The sequence below is a fragment of the Salminus brasiliensis genome, chromosome 23, assembly GCF_030463535.1.
Source record: "Salminus brasiliensis chromosome 23, fSalBra1.hap2, whole genome shotgun sequence".
NCBI classification, from domain to species: domain Eukaryota; kingdom Metazoa; phylum Chordata; class Actinopteri; order Characiformes; family Bryconidae; genus Salminus; species Salminus brasiliensis.
In genome coordinates, this window is record NC_132900.1 from 22513395 (window position 1) to 22532411 (window position 19017).

The 19017-nt window shown below is 38.4% G+C and overlaps 3 protein-coding genes across 8 annotated transcripts; 1 reads left to right on the forward strand and 2 right to left on the reverse strand.

Moving 5' to 3' along the window:
* Positions 1-1364: 1364 nt before the first annotated feature.
* Positions 1365-3570, reverse strand: LOC140545924 (uncharacterized). The gene is made up of 3 exons (XM_072668994.1): positions 3071-3570; positions 2859-2928; positions 1365-2762 (listed from the first exon to the last, which is right to left on the reverse strand). Exons 1-3 carry the CDS (start codon positions 3380-3382, stop codon positions 1903-1905), a joined length of 1242 nt encoding a protein of 413 aa, XP_072525095.1. The 5' UTR covers positions 3383-3570; the 3' UTR covers positions 1365-1902.
* Positions 2930-6991, forward strand: LOC140545925 (uncharacterized). Its single transcript, XM_072668996.1, has 4 exons — positions 2930-4292; positions 5140-5228; positions 5444-5501; positions 5592-6991. Exons 1-4 carry the CDS (start codon positions 4046-4048, stop codon positions 6287-6289), a joined length of 1092 nt encoding a protein of 363 aa, XP_072525097.1. The 5' UTR covers positions 2930-4045; the 3' UTR covers positions 6290-6991.
* Positions 6992-7227: 236 nt separating this feature from the next.
* On the reverse strand, positions 7228-17416 carry tmem71 (transmembrane protein 71). Of its 6 annotated transcripts, none has more exons than XM_072669102.1 (10): positions 17244-17416; positions 15657-15707; positions 15504-15570; positions 15103-15312; positions 12906-13096; positions 12630-12803; positions 12174-12249; positions 11395-11453; positions 10936-10985; positions 7228-10625 (listed from the first exon to the last, which is right to left on the reverse strand). In XM_072669102.1, the coding sequence occupies exons 2-10, from the start codon at positions 15685-15687 to the stop codon at positions 10602-10604; spliced, it is 882 nt and encodes a 293-aa protein (XP_072525203.1). In that variant the 5' UTR covers positions 15688-15707; positions 17244-17416; the 3' UTR covers positions 7228-10601. The 6 variants fall into 6 exon arrangements, with proteins under 6 accessions (XP_072525203.1, XP_072525200.1, XP_072525202.1 ...); XM_072669099.1 differs by having other exon boundaries at positions 15657-15747; positions 17243-17416; XM_072669101.1 differs by having other exon boundaries at positions 16046-17416.
* Between the last annotated feature and the right edge of the window lie 1601 nt (positions 17417-19017).

Here is a 19017-nt window from a genome sequence, read left to right on the forward strand (position 1 = left end):
GCTCATCGTTCTTGTGATCATTTTGACCCCACAGGCTGAGATCTTGCATGGAGCCCCTGATCGAGGGAGATTAGCAGTGGTCTTGTAGGTCTTCCATTTTCTGATTATTGCTCCCACAGTAGATTTCTTCACACCAAGCTGCTTGCCTATTGCAGATTCAGTCTTCCCAGCCTGGAGCCTTGGAGTGTGACTGTTTGAGGTTGTGGGCAGGTGTCTTTTATACTGTTAACGAGTTCAAACAGGTGCCATTAATACAGTTAATGCGTGGAGGACAGAGAAGCCTCTTAAAGAAGTTGTTACAAGATTGTGACAGCCAGAAATCTTGCTTGTTTGTAGGTGACAGAATTCTTATTTTCCACCATTATTTGCAAATAAATTCTTTAAAAATCAGACAATGTGATTTTCAGAATTTTTTTTCTCATTTTGTCTCTCATAGTTGAGGTCTACCTATGATGTCAATTACAGGCCTCTCTCATTTAAGTGGGAGAACTTGCACAATTGGTGACTGACTAAATACTTTTTTTCCCCACTGTAATTCTGTGGGTACCTGTGGCAGCCATTTATACCCAATCTGACACCTACACCACCATGTTTCACAGATAAGGGTGAAATGCTTGGAATGCTCTTTTTTTGTCTCCAAATGTAGCTCTTGCATCACTGATGAGGTTTAATCTGTCCACCAGAACGTTTAACAGAATTCAGCATATTACCTTTTTGCAAACTAACTTCTGTCTTCTGCTTGTACAAAAAATATATAAACTAAATATTATGGTGCCCTGAAATAAAGGAAAATGTGTGGGTTTTTTTTTTAAAGTTATTAATCTTGTATGCAGTGATTTCTTTAGTATTTATCAGCTCACGTGTACTGGTTTGTCTGGCGTTGACATACTCAAACACATGTATCTTACAAATAAAACACTTTTATTCTAAATGTGTCTACTAATATGCAGCTTTGATTACTAGTGAGTGGGTCTGTCACAAATCAAGTTGCAATATAAAATGCAGTTTACATATCTTAAATCACAGCAAGGACTTGAAATGTAGAAAAGGTTTCATTGTGGCCCTTTTTTACAGGTATGAATATTTGCTTTGTTAGGATGAGCTACACATTAGCTGAGGACAGACTGCTGGAGCATCAATTTCCAAACCTTCACCACAAAGTGTCTATGTCTTACTATCATTTGTAATAGCAAACTTGGTTGCAATATTTAGTAAGCTACATAAACCTCCTGAGTTCTAATGTTGCAGGCCAGTTCAGAGTTTAGACTACATTGGATTTTACTCTGTGAATTACTGTCATGCAACACATTTAAAAACTGGAAAAATGCATTTTTTTCCACCCACCAATTGGTATTACAATAAAATAAAAAGCCCAACACTGTGTTTTATTGAAATATCAATACATATTACTTTTACAAAGTTTTGCTTTGGTCATTTTTCATTTTAAAATGCCTAAAATGCCTCTGATTTGTGGTCAAAGAAAGGCCACATCACAAGTAACCTTAACTCATATGAACACCAACACTGCAAAAGAATCAGGCAAGGGTTTCAAATGAAAAGTAGTTACTTTCCTCAAGTAATCCTTTGTCTGATGCACACATCTTGTTCCAATTAGTATAAATGTAGTCATGAGAGCTGAGGTACTTCAGGATATGTGACCAATATTTCATTTTTATTAACGCTCTCGTCCTGTGTCTTAATGTTCGTTGCAAATTTAGCAATAGACTGTAACTTAACATGACTGCTCCTTTAATTTTCTTTTCACTTAAATTCTCCATTTGCATTTGAATATTTGCATTGCATGTGAACATGAATATTCCGTAGTGTGCACATATCAGTTACTATAGAGTTATCAGTTACTGTAGAGTCATATTAGCATGTGAATGTGGTCTTCTTGAGTGTTCAAGATTCAGGGTGGTGTTTCTTTGTGTGTATCCGCAGGTACTGTTTCCCAGCAAACCGTTTGCCACAGTGTGTACACTCATACGGTCTCTCCCCAGTGTGAACAGTCTGGTGGGCTGTGAGGTGGCCAGACTGGGTAAAGCGCTTACCACACTGCTCGCAGCGATATGGGCGCTCGCCAGTGTGTATTCGTGTGTGGGTGTCCAGACTCTGTGCTGTGGTGAAGCTCTTTCCACAGATTGAACAGATAAAATGTCTCTTACCACCAACTCCAACTCCACCTCCCCTTAAGGAGCCACGTCCACCAAAGAGTCCAAGTCCTGCCACACTGCCCAGAGCTACCAAATGCTGAGCAGCATAGAGAGGGGAACTGTGGGCTGTTAGTGTGTCTGTGCCAATTCCGGCGTGGGTATGGGAGTGAGAGAGTGTATTACGGATGGGATGTGTGCTCCAGTCCAATGAAAGGTCCAAATCAGCATCACACATCATAGGTTCCCTCTTTACACACATTTTATCTGACACTGAATGGCCATGACCAGGAACATCAGCATGTGCATCAGAGAGTGGGTGCGTGTCTGTGTGTGTGTTAAAACAACAGAGGGGTTCATCTGAGGCTGTAAGATCTACACTGGAGTGTTGAGAGTCCTCAGTATGTGAGTGCGTGTCTGCCAAAGTGTTTGTGTGAGGGTTTGGGGAGTGTGTGTCTGCAACCGTGTGTATGTGAGCAGCGTTTGTGCAGTGTGTGTCCGAAGGGCCATCCTGTGCTGAGAGCTCCACCACCTCTTCATCAGGAGAACTAGATGCGACCATGGCAACTGCCTCCCCATACTCCTCCTCCTCCTCATCATCATCATCACCATCTGTGCACATGTATTAGAGATTTTAAAAGAGACTATCTGAATTGCTTTATATGACATTCATTACAATTAGAGGGGGCGTGGCCACAGAGCACTCACCGCCTCGTGTCTCCTGACCCTCTTCTTTCACTTGCACTGTGACGGGTCCCCGTTGCTCTGACTCACGCGACTGTAAATCAACCAAGCATTATCTACAGAAACTGAAGATCATATCTTATATGTTATCTTATTTTTTCTTTTTCCCCATTACTACTACTACTACTATTATTGTTGTTGTTGTTAATATTATGACAAAGCAATCGACAACTTACTATGGCGCGACGGCATGAGGAGTCTCGGCTTCCAAAATCTTTTCTGCTTGCGGCTGCCTCACACACCACACCGTCACATCGGCTATCGCGGGACGCGAGCCGCTCATCACCGTACCCTCGTGCCGCCACAATAGACTCGATGAGCTGAAGTTTTCGTCGCAGTTCTTCGTTCTCCTTCTGGTGCCGTGAAATCTCAGTGTGTAGAATCGCGTACCCGTCGTCCACGAGCTCGCAGATTTCCGCCACTGCTGCGCGAGTCAGGGTCTCCATGATGGTCGCAAGCTGGGTGTGAAACGCCCGGTAGTTCGCCATCCTCTCACACTCTGACAAGAGTCGAGGGAGATGCACACAATTTGGAGCTGATCTCTGAGATGACTGGGGGATGTAAAGAATCTCAAAGCGCAGTTTAGTTGCAAAACAGTGTTTTTACTGTTGTGACAACTCAAGTGCTCTATTCGATGCAATATTGTGTAGGGCTGTTGACTAAGTGTCATTTCCGGGTACTCGACTCGTCTTTTGACGATATTACAATAAAAGTCCTGGAACAAAAATTATAAACAAATAATTACGTTGTTTTACAAATTGTTGGCTAATGGACAATTTAATGACTATTAGACACATCATTGTTTTTCAACACTGCTCGTTTTCCCAAAGGCATCTTAATTTCATCTTAACAGGAGAGAGTTCAGATGAAATGGACAATGAGGTAAATATACTCAGTATCTTTATTTTCGTTTCGTTGTGACTCCTCCTACTATATATTAAAATAGTATTCTTTCCTGTATTTTTTATCACGTAGTGCATCGGTTTTGTACGCGAACCCTTTTGCACTGAGCATGCGTACAGAGAAAGTCCTGCGTTTCCGGCTTTTCCACCGAAGCACGGCTTGGTGCTCATCTGTTTGTGTCTGTGTATGTGGAGCGAATCCCATTTTCTTTGCTTTGTGCCTATCTGGCTAGTTACTGAGACAGTGTCATGTCCCAGTCGTCGCGCTTCCATTCTCAACTGGCCTCTATCATGGAGGTTTTGGCCAACGCCGCTGTGGCGGAGATCTGTGAGCTGGTGGATGACGGATATGCCGTGCTCCGTTTGGAGATTTCGCGGCGGGAGAAAGAGAACGAGGGTCTACGGAGGAAACTGCTCGCTCTGGAGTTACGAGCGGCAAGAGAGAAAGCACAGCGTTCCGGCAGCTGGGCGCGGGAGGAACAGAGTAAATCGCGCAGTAAGTTGACGCATATTTTAGGCTGCATGGTGCAAGACTCACCCATCCTCTGACATACCTGATCCAACTAATTAGCTCGCCAACAACCCCTGCCTATGTGGAAGTGGGTATGTTGGAGTAGAGAATGTGTGGGGGATACTCGGATACCAAAGTTGGTGTGGCGCAACGGATAACACCACTACCTGCTAGTGAGCTACCACACCATGTGGAAGACTGGGGTTCGATTCCCGGTCTGGGTGACTAGGTGCTGTGCTACACCAATAAGAGTCCTTGGGCAAGACTCCTAACACTGCATTGGCCCTCCTAATACGAGTATATGTAATACGAGTACCCTTGTTAGTCGCTCTGGATAAGAGCGTCAGCTAAATGCCATAAATGTAAATGTAAGGTTGGGAGCCTTTGTTTTAACATATTGTTGAATATTCTGTAATGAGTATGGCTGTACGTTTTCATGCATATCAAGCAGAAGCACAGTTGAGTTCATTAGTTTTCAGTATAACAAAAAAAAACCAAAAAACAAACGATGTTACACTGGGCACACACTATCTGTCTTGGGGGAAAGGCCCATTGAATTAACCTGCACTTCTTGAGTTTAAATGGATGCTTTGCAGCCAGAATGAGCTAGACAGGGAGTACTTCATGGCCAGGGTTCGGAATCTCAATAAAATCGTGTTTAAATTGAGTTTATTTAATAGCAATTAACGTGTATTTAGAAGCATGCTATCAACAATAATTTAAAGCGGTTAGCTGAAGTTTCTCATAGGGCCCCCATCATGATACCTGTAGCCACCCTTAACATCTGAAAATCTGTGAGGCTGTGTTGTGCATTAACTATTTTTTTCTTCAGCTGAACTTCGCTGTCGTGTAAAACCAAGCCTTGGAGCACGAGCAACAGTGCATATTCATGAGGAACCTCTACCAGCTGCTCAGGTCGAGGTGTGTTACTGCAACTTCTCAACACAGAAGAGGGGGTGGTTAAAAATGGTTTATTTTCTTTACCATAGTTTATTTCTGTTTAAGGGCCATTTCGTATCACATGCGTCTGCAGTCTTCACTTAAGATGACTAGCATGACAAGAAGTTGGCAGCTCAAGTGCAGAAACAATTCACCATCGTATTTTTTACTTTTTACATTTCTGTTTGTATTTACAGCCAAAAGAGGAGTGTGATGACATTCTAATTGTAGAGACTAGTAATGCCCAGGTACAAGGTAAACACACATACACACCAACACACTTGTATGTAAATGTGACTTGTGTGCTGTGAATTGTGATTTTATTTCTGTGGTTTTGTTTTACAGATAGTGGATGCTCTACCACTAATGAACAGGTAATTCAGCCAATTGGAAGAGAGGAGCTGGATGAGCAAAACTTGTTTGGACAGACATTAGAGGCTTTGGACCAGTCCCATGTTAACACACACTCAATCTCAGACTCAATCACACATGAGACACATGTCTCTGATGATAACCACACTTTTACACCTACATGTTCTTATTCCATGACCTCTGAGCCTATATCGGCTCACTCTACTGCAGACACATCATTTTCTTTACATGGAACAGAACACACACCAACTCACATCAGCTCACAGACGACCCTTCCTGCACATGCCCCACTTCCGGTCATGGCCACAGAGACAGGGTCAGGGGGTGGAAGTCTGTTTGTGTGTCCGTTCTGTGGGAAATCTCTGGCGTCTCTGAAGAACTTAAAGATCCACGTGCGCGTTCACACAGGGGAGAAGCCGTTTGCTTGTGCACAGTGTGGGAAGCGCTTTTCAGACTCCAGCAATCTGAAACGCCACCAGAGTGTGCATACGGGTGAGAGGCGGTACCGGTGCTCGCACTGTGGGAAAGGCTTTGCTCAGTCGGGATCACTTAAAGTGCACCTTACCATCCACACAGGGCAGCGGGGGGTCCGTTGTGCTGAGTGTGGCAAAACCTTCATCTCAAATGCACATCTCAGAAACCATATGAGTCATTCTCACACAACAAAATGAGATGCCTACACCCTCAAATGAAAACTCCCAAGTTTGTTGACTTGTTTTTTGATCCCTTAAAAATTGCCGAACATAAATGGATAATGACAATAATATGCCATCACACCATAAGTTACCACATACAATAGTTTCAACATCTGTTCCTGTTTTTGGAGAAGAAAACCTCTTGACCCTAATAATAGGATTTTGTGACTGGCTGTTTAAAACAACAATTAGTCATACATTTAAAACGGTCAATTTGTTGTCATACAGGTCTTGGGATGCTGTTTAGTTTTGTGTAACTAAGTTAAAAAGGAATAAAAACAGTACAAAAGTAACATTTGCCTTCTGTAAGGTTTTCTAGGATTCATGCATTCATTTTGTGTCAGGGACCTGCATACGTTTATTTTAATTTTTGTGTATTCCCTCTTTGCATACACAATTACTGACAATTTAGGAAAGGCTCATTGACTACAAAGAGTATGTTCAGCTTAAGGGATACATGTTTAAATTGTATGTAGTAATTAGCCAAATGCTTCCGATGTGTCAGATTATTCCTAACATCTGTCTTAAAAGGATGACTGCATGTTGAATACAAGATAATTGGACAAATGATTAGTTTTACAAATTTAAGTTTGTATTAAATGTACATAACCATATTCAGTGCCTTTTCCGTATGTTTCCTGAAGTACACTGTGTGAATTAAACACTCATTTTGAAGTATCTTATGTGAGGAACCGTTTTTTTGATTCCCTTTGTAAAAATCAGTCATTTAATAAAATATAAAACGTTTGTTGTATTCTCAGTAAAATAAAAAACATGAATCCTTGAGTTCTTTTTATAAATTACAGAAACATCTACAAGCTTTAGATCCATATCCCAACTGCTAATACACAACATAATTTATACGATCTCTTAGTTCTGGGCTGTGTCCCAAAAATAAATATGACTTGAAGACAAACTGGTCAAAATGTTTATTGCCAAAATTCCATTCTGGATTCATGACAAACAAAAAGTATTGTCAAAATAATTGTCAAAACAATTGCTTTGTGCAGCCAATAAAAACACAATTTCTGTATATTTCTACTTTGCAAGTGAGGAACTTATTTGAGGAATAAAAAGGTCAGATAAAGCAAAGACAGCTGTTATCATTTTGTACTTTAGTCATTCTACTTTGGTATTAAAATATACTTAGAAAACAAGAAAAAAAGCTTTTAGAATGTTTTGTTCATTTAAACATTTTAATACAAAATAAAACACTTGTATATAAATTAGGCAACATATATTTGAAGTATGTGAATAGGGCAAAGTACACTTCATATACCCTTTTTTTAGCATTAAGCAACTAAGTGAATAAAGGTGACTACTATCCAGAGTTCAAACCCTGTTAGGTGCCATTAGAAACAGACCACAGTGCCACAAGATAGCAGGTCATGAGGTTGTTACTCACTGACCACAGTTGTAACCACTGAACCTACTGCTCACCCCTTTAATGAAAAAAAAAAAATCAACATCATTATCTTTAAAATATGTTCTATGCTTATGGTTTCAGGCTTGGTTTTACTGAGTATTCTAACAGTCTTTCTGGTTTTGAGAGAATTTACAGTAAAACACAAGTCCTACACCATTATACTCATAACATCTGCTACCTCCTACAATAAAGCAGATTTAACTTTTATAAACCAACATGCAGATATGGCAGGATTTACCTACAAACTAAATGCAGTTTAATTATTCATTTCACAGCCTACAGGCCAGTTACATTGTCACACTACATCACACCTTAACATCCCTTTTAGTTTGGGGTTTATTGTTCAGAACTGAAAAGTTGAATACATAGATGAAATACTATACTTTGAACTGACCAGTGTCTTTTTTTCGTAATGGACAAAATTGTTTACTTTCCTTTTGAAAAAAACTGTTTGGTTTTTAAACCTCTATGGAGTCATGCACTCCTTGCATCCAGCAAACATGATACTCCAATTACCCACATGTACAGTTGTATGCAAAGGATTGGGCAACCTTGACCAAATGACTCATTTTGGTGTTGAGAAGTAGTAAATACAGTCTCTGTAGCTAATCAAACATTACACTTCGACAACCTAAAAAATACAGAATGTAAATCAGCAGTCGGCCTATTCAATGGTTTGGACACCTTACAGAGTCAGAACCTGGTGACCCTACAAATGGTCTTTGTAGCAGGAAAAAGTCTTTCAATTCTTGAAGCTGAATTTTTCTCCCCACTCTGGCAAACTATTATGTTTAGCTCAGGGGGCTGAGTTGGCCATTCCAAAAGCTTCAGATTAAAATCTGCTTTCAGAATTTGCTGATATTTTATGGAATTAATTCTGTCTTCTAGTGTGTACCTATTGTTAACACAGATATACAAATACAAACACTCAGTGTATCTAGTCCCAGTAAAGAAGCATTGCCAATAGAATCAGATAAACCTGACCCTATTGGCACCATGCCTAATCATAGGCATGGGCTGGGGGGTTATAAAGCACCCCTGAGCTGTGGAGCAATCAAACTGTGCTGTCTGGGATTAAACGTTTCCATAAAACTGTAGTCTGAGCAAATTTGAACATTTCTGTAACAGGACTTTATTATAAAAGCTTAAAAAATATCTATGGACCGTAAACAATGTTATCCATATTAGTTTATAATCAGGTACATGCAGCCCTATTTACTGTTCCCTATATTAGGTGTAACACTCTTCTTATGCAAAAAAACTGCACAATGAAACCCTTTTGTAGTGAGACAGATGTTTGTACCCATCACTGCATTGCTAAGGAAGCATGTTCTACATCCACGGTTCAGGTTGTCATTTCAGCTGTATTTTGGTGTTATTTTTTCAGATTTTAGTTCTTCGCATGATTTGCTTCCACCAGCTGTCCTTCAATGGGTGTGAATACATTTTGACAAATGGACCAATAGAAATGGCCCAAAATGTTTAGGAATAAGATATCATTACATTTATTTAATGTATCTTTTATCCTAAAAGTTAATAATTTTTTTTCTTTTCCTTCCCAAGTTTCCATTAATGGCTAAAATGTTTTGTTGCAACAGTAATAATATGCAGCTATGGGGACGGTCCCCAAGGACAGATTAGGAAAGGCACTCTCTATAGGAAAATTGGCTTATTTTTTGGGCACAATGACTCTCTTCACAACACCCCCACCCCCAAAGGAGATTTTAGATACTACATTACCACACGTTTCAGCATTAGCACAGAAGACAGAAGTGCGAACAATGCAGAGTATAAGATCTCTGTGGTCAACATGATGGCACTGCAATAAACAGTCCACTCCCTGTGTTACAAACATCCAGAATTGCTATAATCAAAGAACTTTCACGTAGTAAAATAAACCGAAAACTAATGAGTCACTCAACACCAACTCACCCACGGTCTGTCTGGTAATTACTTAACTTCGCTCATAAGAAGATTCAATCAAAATATTTAATGACACATTTTAGGTCAAAATCTGAGTGTTCCTGTCCTAAATTACATCCTAAATACTGCATTTCCTAAAAAATACTTTACAGTAAATAGAAAATGTTTTTTTCTGAGTTGAACACTATAAACCAGCAACACTTTTCTACTGATATTGCTCTGTGTACACAGAGTACTTCACAATCAGTTTGGTTAAAACTGAATAAAGACCTGAAAAAAGTCATCCTGATTCTGCAAGAGAAGCAGGATGCTGAAGCCTGTATTTTGGATGTCAAAAAATCCAAAACACCTAGGCTGACAGGACTTTTTATATTAACCATTACACAGAACACCAATAATGATTACAACATATCAATATTCATTTTACATCACACACCACCACTGTAACAAAGGCATTACAATAGAGGGTGCTTTGACTATAGCTGGTGACAATTACATTTCTCACATACATCTCATTTATCTCTTATAATCTTTACAATTTAATTATTTTAGAGTCTGTGCTGTTATTCCCTGTTTTCCCTGACTGTCCAATTTTGATATGGTCATAGAAAATAACTTACAGTTTACTAAATTTACAGTTAGTAAGTTGAAAAGTACATGCAGAACAAAAACACAGAATTGTGTGTGTGTGTGTGTGTGTGTGTGTGTGTGACATAGGATTCTGCATTGTTTTTATATTAATGATCATTCTTTCAGAGCCTCATGATCCCAGATTCATGAACAGCACACAGAACCAAATGGACACATTCACCTACTTACACATTTGGCTACCGACACTCACACACATTCACATGAAGACACACTGATTCAGCTCCAGGATTTGCAGGAGTGTGTGTGTGTGTTTTGTGTGTGTGTTTAAGATTGCATTTGTGTGCTCCATCACTCGTTTCTGGAGGTGATATCCTACGAATAAGACAAGTCTCTGTGAGCACAGTCCCGAGGTCAGGATGTACATTCAGTTCAAGCACATTATTATTATATGGCAAAAATCACAATACTTGTTTTCAAAGATGTGAAAACTATTTTAAACTAAATGTAGAAAAAGAAAGACCTGGCAAAAAGAAATGAAAAAAAATACTGGACTAATGGGCCTACATTCTATTAGCTACTTGTTTTGACGCTGTTTATATACTTGCACTGCTTGTTGTTTGCAGGATTATTATTATTAGTATAAATGATTAAAACTAAAAACTAATGAATCTACTCAACCTACCTCAGTCTTGGTTTGATTCCATCGTACTGCTTTTCCAGACTTAAAGAGATCTGAGAGAAACATTAATTTAAATTTAGTTATCTTTTCCAGATAAACTTACATTTGAATCATGCTACAAGGGTAACCGAATGTAGCATTAGAAGTCTTGTGGAAGGACCCTTATTGTTGTAATGTGTTGTTCTTGCCAGTTTGCACTGTGGAGGGCAGTGTTGGTATCCAATCGCACATTCACTTTACTGTTTCACTCTCTGTCTCTAGGTCTGTATTTATGTATTTATGCTCACAAGACAGCATGGATTTTTTTCAGCAAACAAACAAAGCATTTCCATATCCCTTAAAGAATTTAACTTTGCAACTATTTTAGGTAATAGTTAGAATTATGATCCAAATCACTAATATCATATTAATGTAACACAAATGTGTTTTTGTGAGTGTGTAGGTGTGTATATCTGTACTCACATATAGATGACATCAGGAAAAGGAAAGCCACTGCCACAGCAACACCTCCATATACACATCTGTAAGGGTATGACATTATCAGAAAACACTAACTTACACAATTCATAGTATCTAAAGTAAAAGTCCAATTACTTGCATTAATCAATAACTTACAAAAATCAAAATCATCTACAGAGCTCGAACTAAACTGCAGCACAGATACAAATTAAACACAGGGTGTTTATTGGCAAGAACCTGGTGATAAAGGGGTGGGCAATATGACAGTATTTGATCAAAATCGTGATGAATTTTATTATTGTGATACAAGTGAGCGTATTGTGAATATCGCCAATGCTTAAATAACAGTGATTAACTGCACATTTAATTACAGAGAGTCTAATTAGTGCTGTTTAATTCGACGAATACAAATGACTGTAATAAGGTTGTATATAATATTTAAATAGCAGTTTTTAAGAAGCTTTAAAAATATTGTGTCTTTAAATATTGCCCACCTACCTGGTGATACAAAACGATGCAGGGGTTGTGATTCAATATATGGTGATATAAGCAAGGTGATATATTGCAGCCTTTTTAAAATCAAATTTTATGAAAAACAATCATAATATTAACAAAACACAGCATTAAAACTTTCAGAACATCTTCAGAACAGTGGAATCTGAAGATATTATATTTTATTAATAGGTTTGTGAAAATTCAATACATCAGTATTTTCTTTTCTAATTAAATAGTAATACATTTTTTCCATTCTCACTTGCATACTACTTCTTTCCAGATCATACCTGGAGAAAACTGTAGCACAGAGACACAGTGTGAAGATGAAGAGAAGTAAGGCTTTCCAAAACACATCATCTGAAGCTGAAATTATAAAGCAAATAGGCAGGCCATACATTACAGTGATTTACTTTAATCTCTTTTTATGTTAATGTTTGGCAAAATGTTTGTATAAAATATAAACAAAATGAAATACGATAATTGCTATAAACAGTCCTTTCCAAGCAATGTAAAAATCAAAGATTATTCCAATGGCACAATGAACACATTAAAAGTATTTTTTCCTCAATTGTTGGATATAGGCTGTACATAATGAAACTCTTTATTTATATATTTTTTATATGACAACACCTGTGAAAACCATGCAATGTAGTATGGGTGATAGGAATTGACTGTGCTCTATTTATAACCCCAAATATTAGGTGCTAGATTTTTGTCGTCTTATTTTGTATTATTTTGCTTACATGAAGATGGATAGGTGGGTGGACAGTAACTTTTGCAGAGACATTCAGTGGGGGGTGGGACTTCCAGTAATCCAGTCTCTGATTGGCTAGGCATCTTATATGGAGAGTAAACCTCAGGCTCCTGTTCTGGTAGGAACAATTCTTTGTCATCAGGAAGGACAGTTTCCGAAGGATCTAAAAAAAAAAAAACACAAAAAAGTCAAGAACAGGAATGCATACACTGTTCTCTAGTCTAAAAAAAAATAGTTTGCAAGCTTTAAAAACAGAGCCCCTCACCATATGTAAAAGAGATAGGTGTGTCTTTTTCAGTGCTGCTACCAACATCCAACCAAGACTGTGGTTCGCTTATTTGTGTGGACTCAACTCTACTGAAGACATGCCCACCCAGCCATGACTGACAAGTCTGGGTGACGTCACTCAGGAGGCTGGCTAGTGACCTTCTCACTTTTCGCCTTCGACGGAAAATACTACACAAACACACACATATCATACATCAACCTTGTACTTATTATACAAAGTGACAATGAAACATAACAATTAGACACAGTATATTGAGTAAAACTAAATAAGCAATTTGTTCTTGTAATATGCAAGCAAATATTCCCTTCAGTCCTGTTTAATGCTTAATGACGGAAATTACCTACGTAAGAAAACTTGTCTAAGCAATGACAAACTCAAAGAGAAACAATGTTCTCTACTGCATAATAAAACACAATAGAACTTTCCTGTATACTGAACAGAAACATGAGTCAGAAGCTAATCTACAGACCCATATACACACACTAAGTGTCACAAACCAAGAATGCATGAGATAACGCAGAACACACATAGAATAGAATAGAGCATTCAAGGAATACACACACTTACACAATCTCCTCTTGTCAATACTTAATCACCACTACTTACATGACATACATGCCTCTGAACTGCCTTCTATACTTAATATGAAGGAATGTTTATTAAGCCATCTTGCCATTTTAAAGTCATTTTGTTATTCTTACTGGATGATTCGCTTTAAAAATGTATGGGCTGAAGGTAACTTTACCCAAAAATGACAAAATTCAATAGCACAGTTTCAATTAAATTTTCCCATAGACTTTTAATGGGCCATTGTTACTTCATTATCAGGTTTAGTCTGGCTTGAACCAGCTATTTACACTTACTGTGCAAAGCCTCCCTTTCTTTCTGACCCTCTCAATATAACTGTATTACTAGTATCCCCAGAGCCTCTGCCTGCCTGCCTATCCCTATATAGCTCTCTGTCTGTCTTTCCTTCTACAGCTCTTGTCGGTCTTTCTCTCTACAGCCCTCTGTCTGTCTGTCTATATATCCCTCTATTCCTCTACAACTCTATATCTGTCGGTTTGTCTGTACCGTACATTTTGTTCAAACATTGGATTACCCAAATTAACCCAAAGAATTGGGTAAGATTTTGCCCCAAACATCTTTTGAGCAAAAGTTTTGAATGAGCTTCTTGACCAGCTGTCTTTGGGGTAAAGATTTTGGCACCCTACATTTTAGATACAATTTGTGTACATTAGCCAAACATATTGAATGAGCCCAAAACATTTTTGGCAACAGCTGTGGTTAGTGGCAGTGGGTGATTTAAGTTAACTTTTGCGTGGATCTTTTTTTCGGAACTGGCTTTAAGGTAGGGTTTTGGATTGTAGTCCTTGTCCTTATATCCCACAGTCTTCTAGTTAGTCAGCAGAGTAGTGTGTTACACTGTCACACTTAAATGGTAACAGCGCTATCTCAGACCTAAAGCTCGGTCTACTTACTATTAGATCACTAAAGTCAAATGCAATCACTGTAAATAAAATTATAAGTGATCAGAAATGAGATGTTTTGCATCTAATTTGCATCAATCTTAGATTCTGTCTGCATTATCTAAAACGTAACTGAACCTAAACATACTGTAATATACATACACATACATACACATACTGTAATCATAACCCTAGATTTAGTCTTGACCCTGGGTGCTAGTATCGACAACCTAAATATTCTTCCTCAAAGCTCAGTAATATCAGATCATTACTCTTATGAGCTACATCTAAGGCAAAAAGTTTTTTGTCCCCCCACCACTGTCTAAAGCGCTCAATAACCCAAATGACAGCCCTACAATTTTCTGACCTTCCAAACATATCGACCTAAACTTACTCTCTCTGACCAAACAGAGTTAGATACATTAACAGTCTAGAAAAAAAAACCTTTGATCTACCTTAGACAAGGTAGCACCACTTAGATGTAAAATAACAAGGCAAAAAAAGTACACATTTGCTTACCCTCCCTTACTACTAAGAGCACCTCACACTTTTGCACCCAACCGGCAAGAACCATGCAATATGGCAAGTTGTGTGGACAGCAGCTTGCACGTATGTGACAAACGCAGTGCATACCACATTCAGTGTGAAAGTAAATGCACACACATACATTCTCTTATACATAGACCAAGGTGTCTCCTACTGACCGGACAAGATTTTCCTTGTAGGAGATGTTGGTTTGTGTTGGGGTAAGAGTCAGGTTTCCCTGGTCATCAGTACTAACGCTGTCTTCTGTCAGTAAGTAGTATCCATTGGCAAGGAGGCGTGGACTTCGCCGGCACACACACACTGAGCCTGTTACCGGATTGGTAGAGAAGCACTCATAGGAGGAGTCAGAGAGGAAGGAAGTGTCAAAACTGTGGGAGAGAAAAAAAATCACACAGTGCACACACAAACACGCTAGTATATGCAAGATCATTACACTTAACATACATATCCACGCTGTCACATTAACACCTTGTATCTCTAAAATGCCAACTTTATAGTAAAAGGAGAGCATTTCTATTGATCTTATCATCATACACGTTTATACAACATCTATAAATACCTAGTGTCTGGTTTGTACCCATAGCATGCTTGGTCTTCTTGCTTGCTACTGCTTTTAATTGGAGAACCTAAAACAAATATATTGTGTTACTACATTGTGTTTGTTTATCTCTGTGTATGTGTGTGTGTGTGTGTGTGTACGAGAGATACTAACTTGTAATTGCTCCTCTGAAGAATAAAGCCATTGCTTCCACTGCTGCACAAGCTACAAAACAGACATCCACATGCAGAACCACAAAGACCCCCCCCACACACACATACAGCATACAGTTATCTCACAGATACCAGAAAAACAATTATCACACAGCTCAGAATGTGACACACTTTATCTAAAACCCTAATCTCACTCTAACACACATTTTTTTCTCAAACTAATAATATTACACACATAACACTGTCTTCCTATATTTACAACAAGATGCATTGTTATAATTTGCTACCTACTAGGGACTAACAAATATACATATCAACTAATAATCACAGTTCTATATTGTAGATAATTACACAATAATAAAATCCACTACAGAGAAGAGAGAAACAGACTGATAAGAAAGAGAATGATGGAAGCTGATGGTGGTGTGGGAGAAGGGAGAACCAGAAAAATGGGGTACTGGAAGGAGAAAAGGAAGAGGGGCGGGCTGCAGAAGGCTGATAAAACGGGGATGATGTTGGCAAAATAGGAGGAGCCATGAGAAACGTGTTGTACTTCCTGTTAACGGTCTGGAGAGATGCTGATTGGCTGTGAGAGATCTATTCTACATCATTACCCGCAAGGGTTCAGCCGATTTAGACCAGTACGGTAATTAGTCAGTTGTTATCTGGGTGCCTAAAACCAGAATCAGGAGGTTCTGACAGTTAAATGTACAAAGAGAGAGAGAGGAGGGAACACACACATTCTCTTTCTCGATCTATCAGACAAACTCTGTAACAAAATATTTTCCCACAGTGATCACATGGCAGCTTTGTTTTTATTTCAACAAGACTCCTTACACGCACATACACTCACTAACTTCCAAACCTCGGCGCCGCCCACTTCCTTACTTATGACCACAAACCTAACGCAATTTACCAAAACCAACATGTGTACACACACTCAACTTACATATCGCATGAGAGTCAAGTATTCATTCTTTATTTCTTTCTTGAATCACTGCACTACTATAGTAATAATGAATACTATAGTACCGATTATCTAATAATAATAATCTAATTTATAGGCTAATGTTTTATACGGTTATATAGCACGTACAATTATTAAAATAAAAGCAAATTAAACTGATGCTAAAATGGCCAGTGCTCCTGCCTTTACAATTTATGCCTGGATACTTTTTTGTCGGTACTAAACAGCAGAGTTGCACGATAATAGAGAATTGAGATCCGGCTAGAATAGAACTGCATCTCCAGAAACAAGAGTCTTAAAAATCGAAAGTAGTAAACCAATCTATAACCAAAGCAAAACACCCAACAGCAAACAAATCTTTTTATGCGCACATCCGTTAAGCTGCTCTTGGTTTTCAAATGGTGATGCTGCCACAATCAGGAAATATGCAGAGACTTCAACGGTTGCAAAAAAAACAAAACAAAAAGCGTTACAGAAAAAGTCAAGGAAAACCATTTTGCTCATCAACACAAAGTAAAGAATGTCTGATCTAGATATCTGCTCCAAGCTGCAGATTCTCAAACCAAAACGTTAAATGCCTTCGACATGCAGTAACAAAGCAATCGGCCCAGCCCAACTTACTAGGTTCCTCTGAAGAGTGCTGTCCGTGCGCCCTGAGAGAGCCCTACACGAAAAACTCTCGGACAATATAAAGAGAACACGATTGCGTGTTTCCACGATGAGACGGGCTCCAAGGACGTTGTAAGATTCTAATGACAGAATAGGGGCTTCCCAACAGATTTCCAAAAGGCAGCTAGCTGTTGATCAGAGTTTGGCGCCACCTACAGGTGCTGTTTCCAGTTTACATACTCCGCCAAAACTGGCTGGCTGCGATATACTTGCTGTTAAACACCGAATATGTTTTGTATCGAAGCACTTATCACATGTTCGCATTCTCTTTTGCATACCTTTCGTCTATCTGGAGGAATAAAATCTGCACTATACTTACAAAGTAACTACACTCTCCTGACACTCTGCATGAGTTAAGCTACTTTATGGTGCATTCGTTTTTGAGACCAGCATTTAGTTGCGCATGCACAGTTTGTAGATGGGTATAAAGCCCAGCAGCACTTGGCTGTAGAGCAGTGGAACTGACTTCTCTGGGGTGCTGGAACTCCAGCAAATACCTCTGGGCAAAGTGGCCTTTGTGATCTATAACCACTCAACCATTATCAGCACCTAACGTCACTAATGCTCTCATGGCCAAATGCCATCGAATCCTCATGGTGATGTTCCAAAACACTTAAACAGTTTAACAGTTAAACACTGTTATAATTAAAATGTAACACTCATTTATCATGAACAGTGTCGATTTAACACTCACAATATGCTGTTTAGTGAAAGATCAGAAGAGTAGAGACTGTTACTGCAGCATAGGGAAAACAAACTCCCTACTATTACCCTTGATTTCAAAAGCAACTTTGGAGAAGTAGGTGTCTACAAACCTTTGAACATATAGTGAATATCTATTATAGAGTCGGACTTGTTTGGAATCCACTACCAGCTTGAAAAAGGGGAAAGAAGTATCTTATTCTAAAGCTATGAAATACACATATTGTATCATGCATGCTTTTTATATGCATACCACTCCTAAAATGTCAGGTCCTGTCACTGACAAATCTGTATATGTTAGAACAATTTCCTAATTCATTTCTTTGGCACAAATAGCATTTTCTTATTTATCACATGTCCCTGAACATGGTTTTGTAATTTGTAAAAAATTAAGTGTAGATTAAGTGTAGTACGGTAAGCACAAAAAAACCTCCAGACACTCACATTTTTGTAAACAACTACTTTTACATAAGAGATTTATATTATTGTTTTATTATTATAATGATTATTGAGAAATACATTACAATAATTTCCAGTTTAATTATAAGTTTTTAATGACCAATTGTAGGGTAATGATGTCAATGACTGTAATATAGAAAATGAGAGGTTACATATTTTGATTATGTTAATTGAGGGGAGTTCCTTTACAAAGTGACATTCAAAACCTTTGTCTATGAGACTACAATTCTTTAATGTATCCATAAAATACATATTACATGCAATAAGGGTAGTAAACAGGAGCAAAAGCATTCATTAGGGGCTGACGCTCAACCATTTTAACTGTAATTGTTCTACATGTTAACAGATTAGCATTAAAACTGTTAGCATGAAAGCAAAACATATCAGAAAGCTTTTTGGATATGTTCACAACAATTTCATTCTTTTCTGGGATATTTTAGTGTGATAGGGCCTGACAAATTGCTCGTCTTCATAAAAAAATATGGAAAAACAAACTTATAATCATACTTCAATGAGAGAACTAAGCTTTGCTGCACATCAGTGTCACCTTGGTCAAGTGATGTCC

Bases quoted from the DNA above. Each gene is read 5' to 3' on its own strand.
- LOC140545924 (XM_072668994.1), bottom strand. From the start codon at position 3,382: ATGGCGAACTACCGGGCGTTTCACACCCAGCTTGCGACCATCATGGAG. The intron at 2,929-3,070 runs GTAAGTTGTCGA...GTTGATTTACAG, and splicing joins CCTCATGCCGTCGCGCCATA to TCGCGTGAGTCAGAGCAACG. The intron at 2,763-2,858 runs GTGAGTGCTCTG...ACATGTGCACAG, and splicing joins GGGTCAGGAGACACGAGGCG to ATGGTGATGATGATGATGAG.
- LOC140545925 (XM_072668996.1), top strand. From the start codon at position 4,046: ATGTCCCAGTCGTCGCGCTTCCATTCTCAACTGGCCTCTATCATGGAG. The intron at 4,293-5,139 runs GTAAGTTGACGC...TTTTTTCTTCAG, and splicing joins GGAACAGAGTAAATCGCGCA to CTGAACTTCGCTGTCGTGTA. The intron at 5,229-5,443 runs GTGTGTTACTGC...TTGTATTTACAG, and splicing joins TACCAGCTGCTCAGGTCGAG to CCAAAAGAGGAGTGTGATGA.
- tmem71 (XM_072669097.1), bottom strand. From the start codon at position 15,768: ATGCTGTATGTGTGTGTGGGGGGGGTCTTTGTGGTTCTGCATGTGGAT. The intron at 12,250-12,629 runs GTAAGCAAAATA...TTATAATTTCAG, and splicing joins ACCCACCTATCCATCTTCAT to CTTCAGATGATGTGTTTTGG. The intron at 10,986-11,394 runs GTGAGTACAGAT...TGTTTCTCTCAG, and splicing joins TTTCCTGATGTCATCTATAT to ATCTCTTTAAGTCTGGAAAA.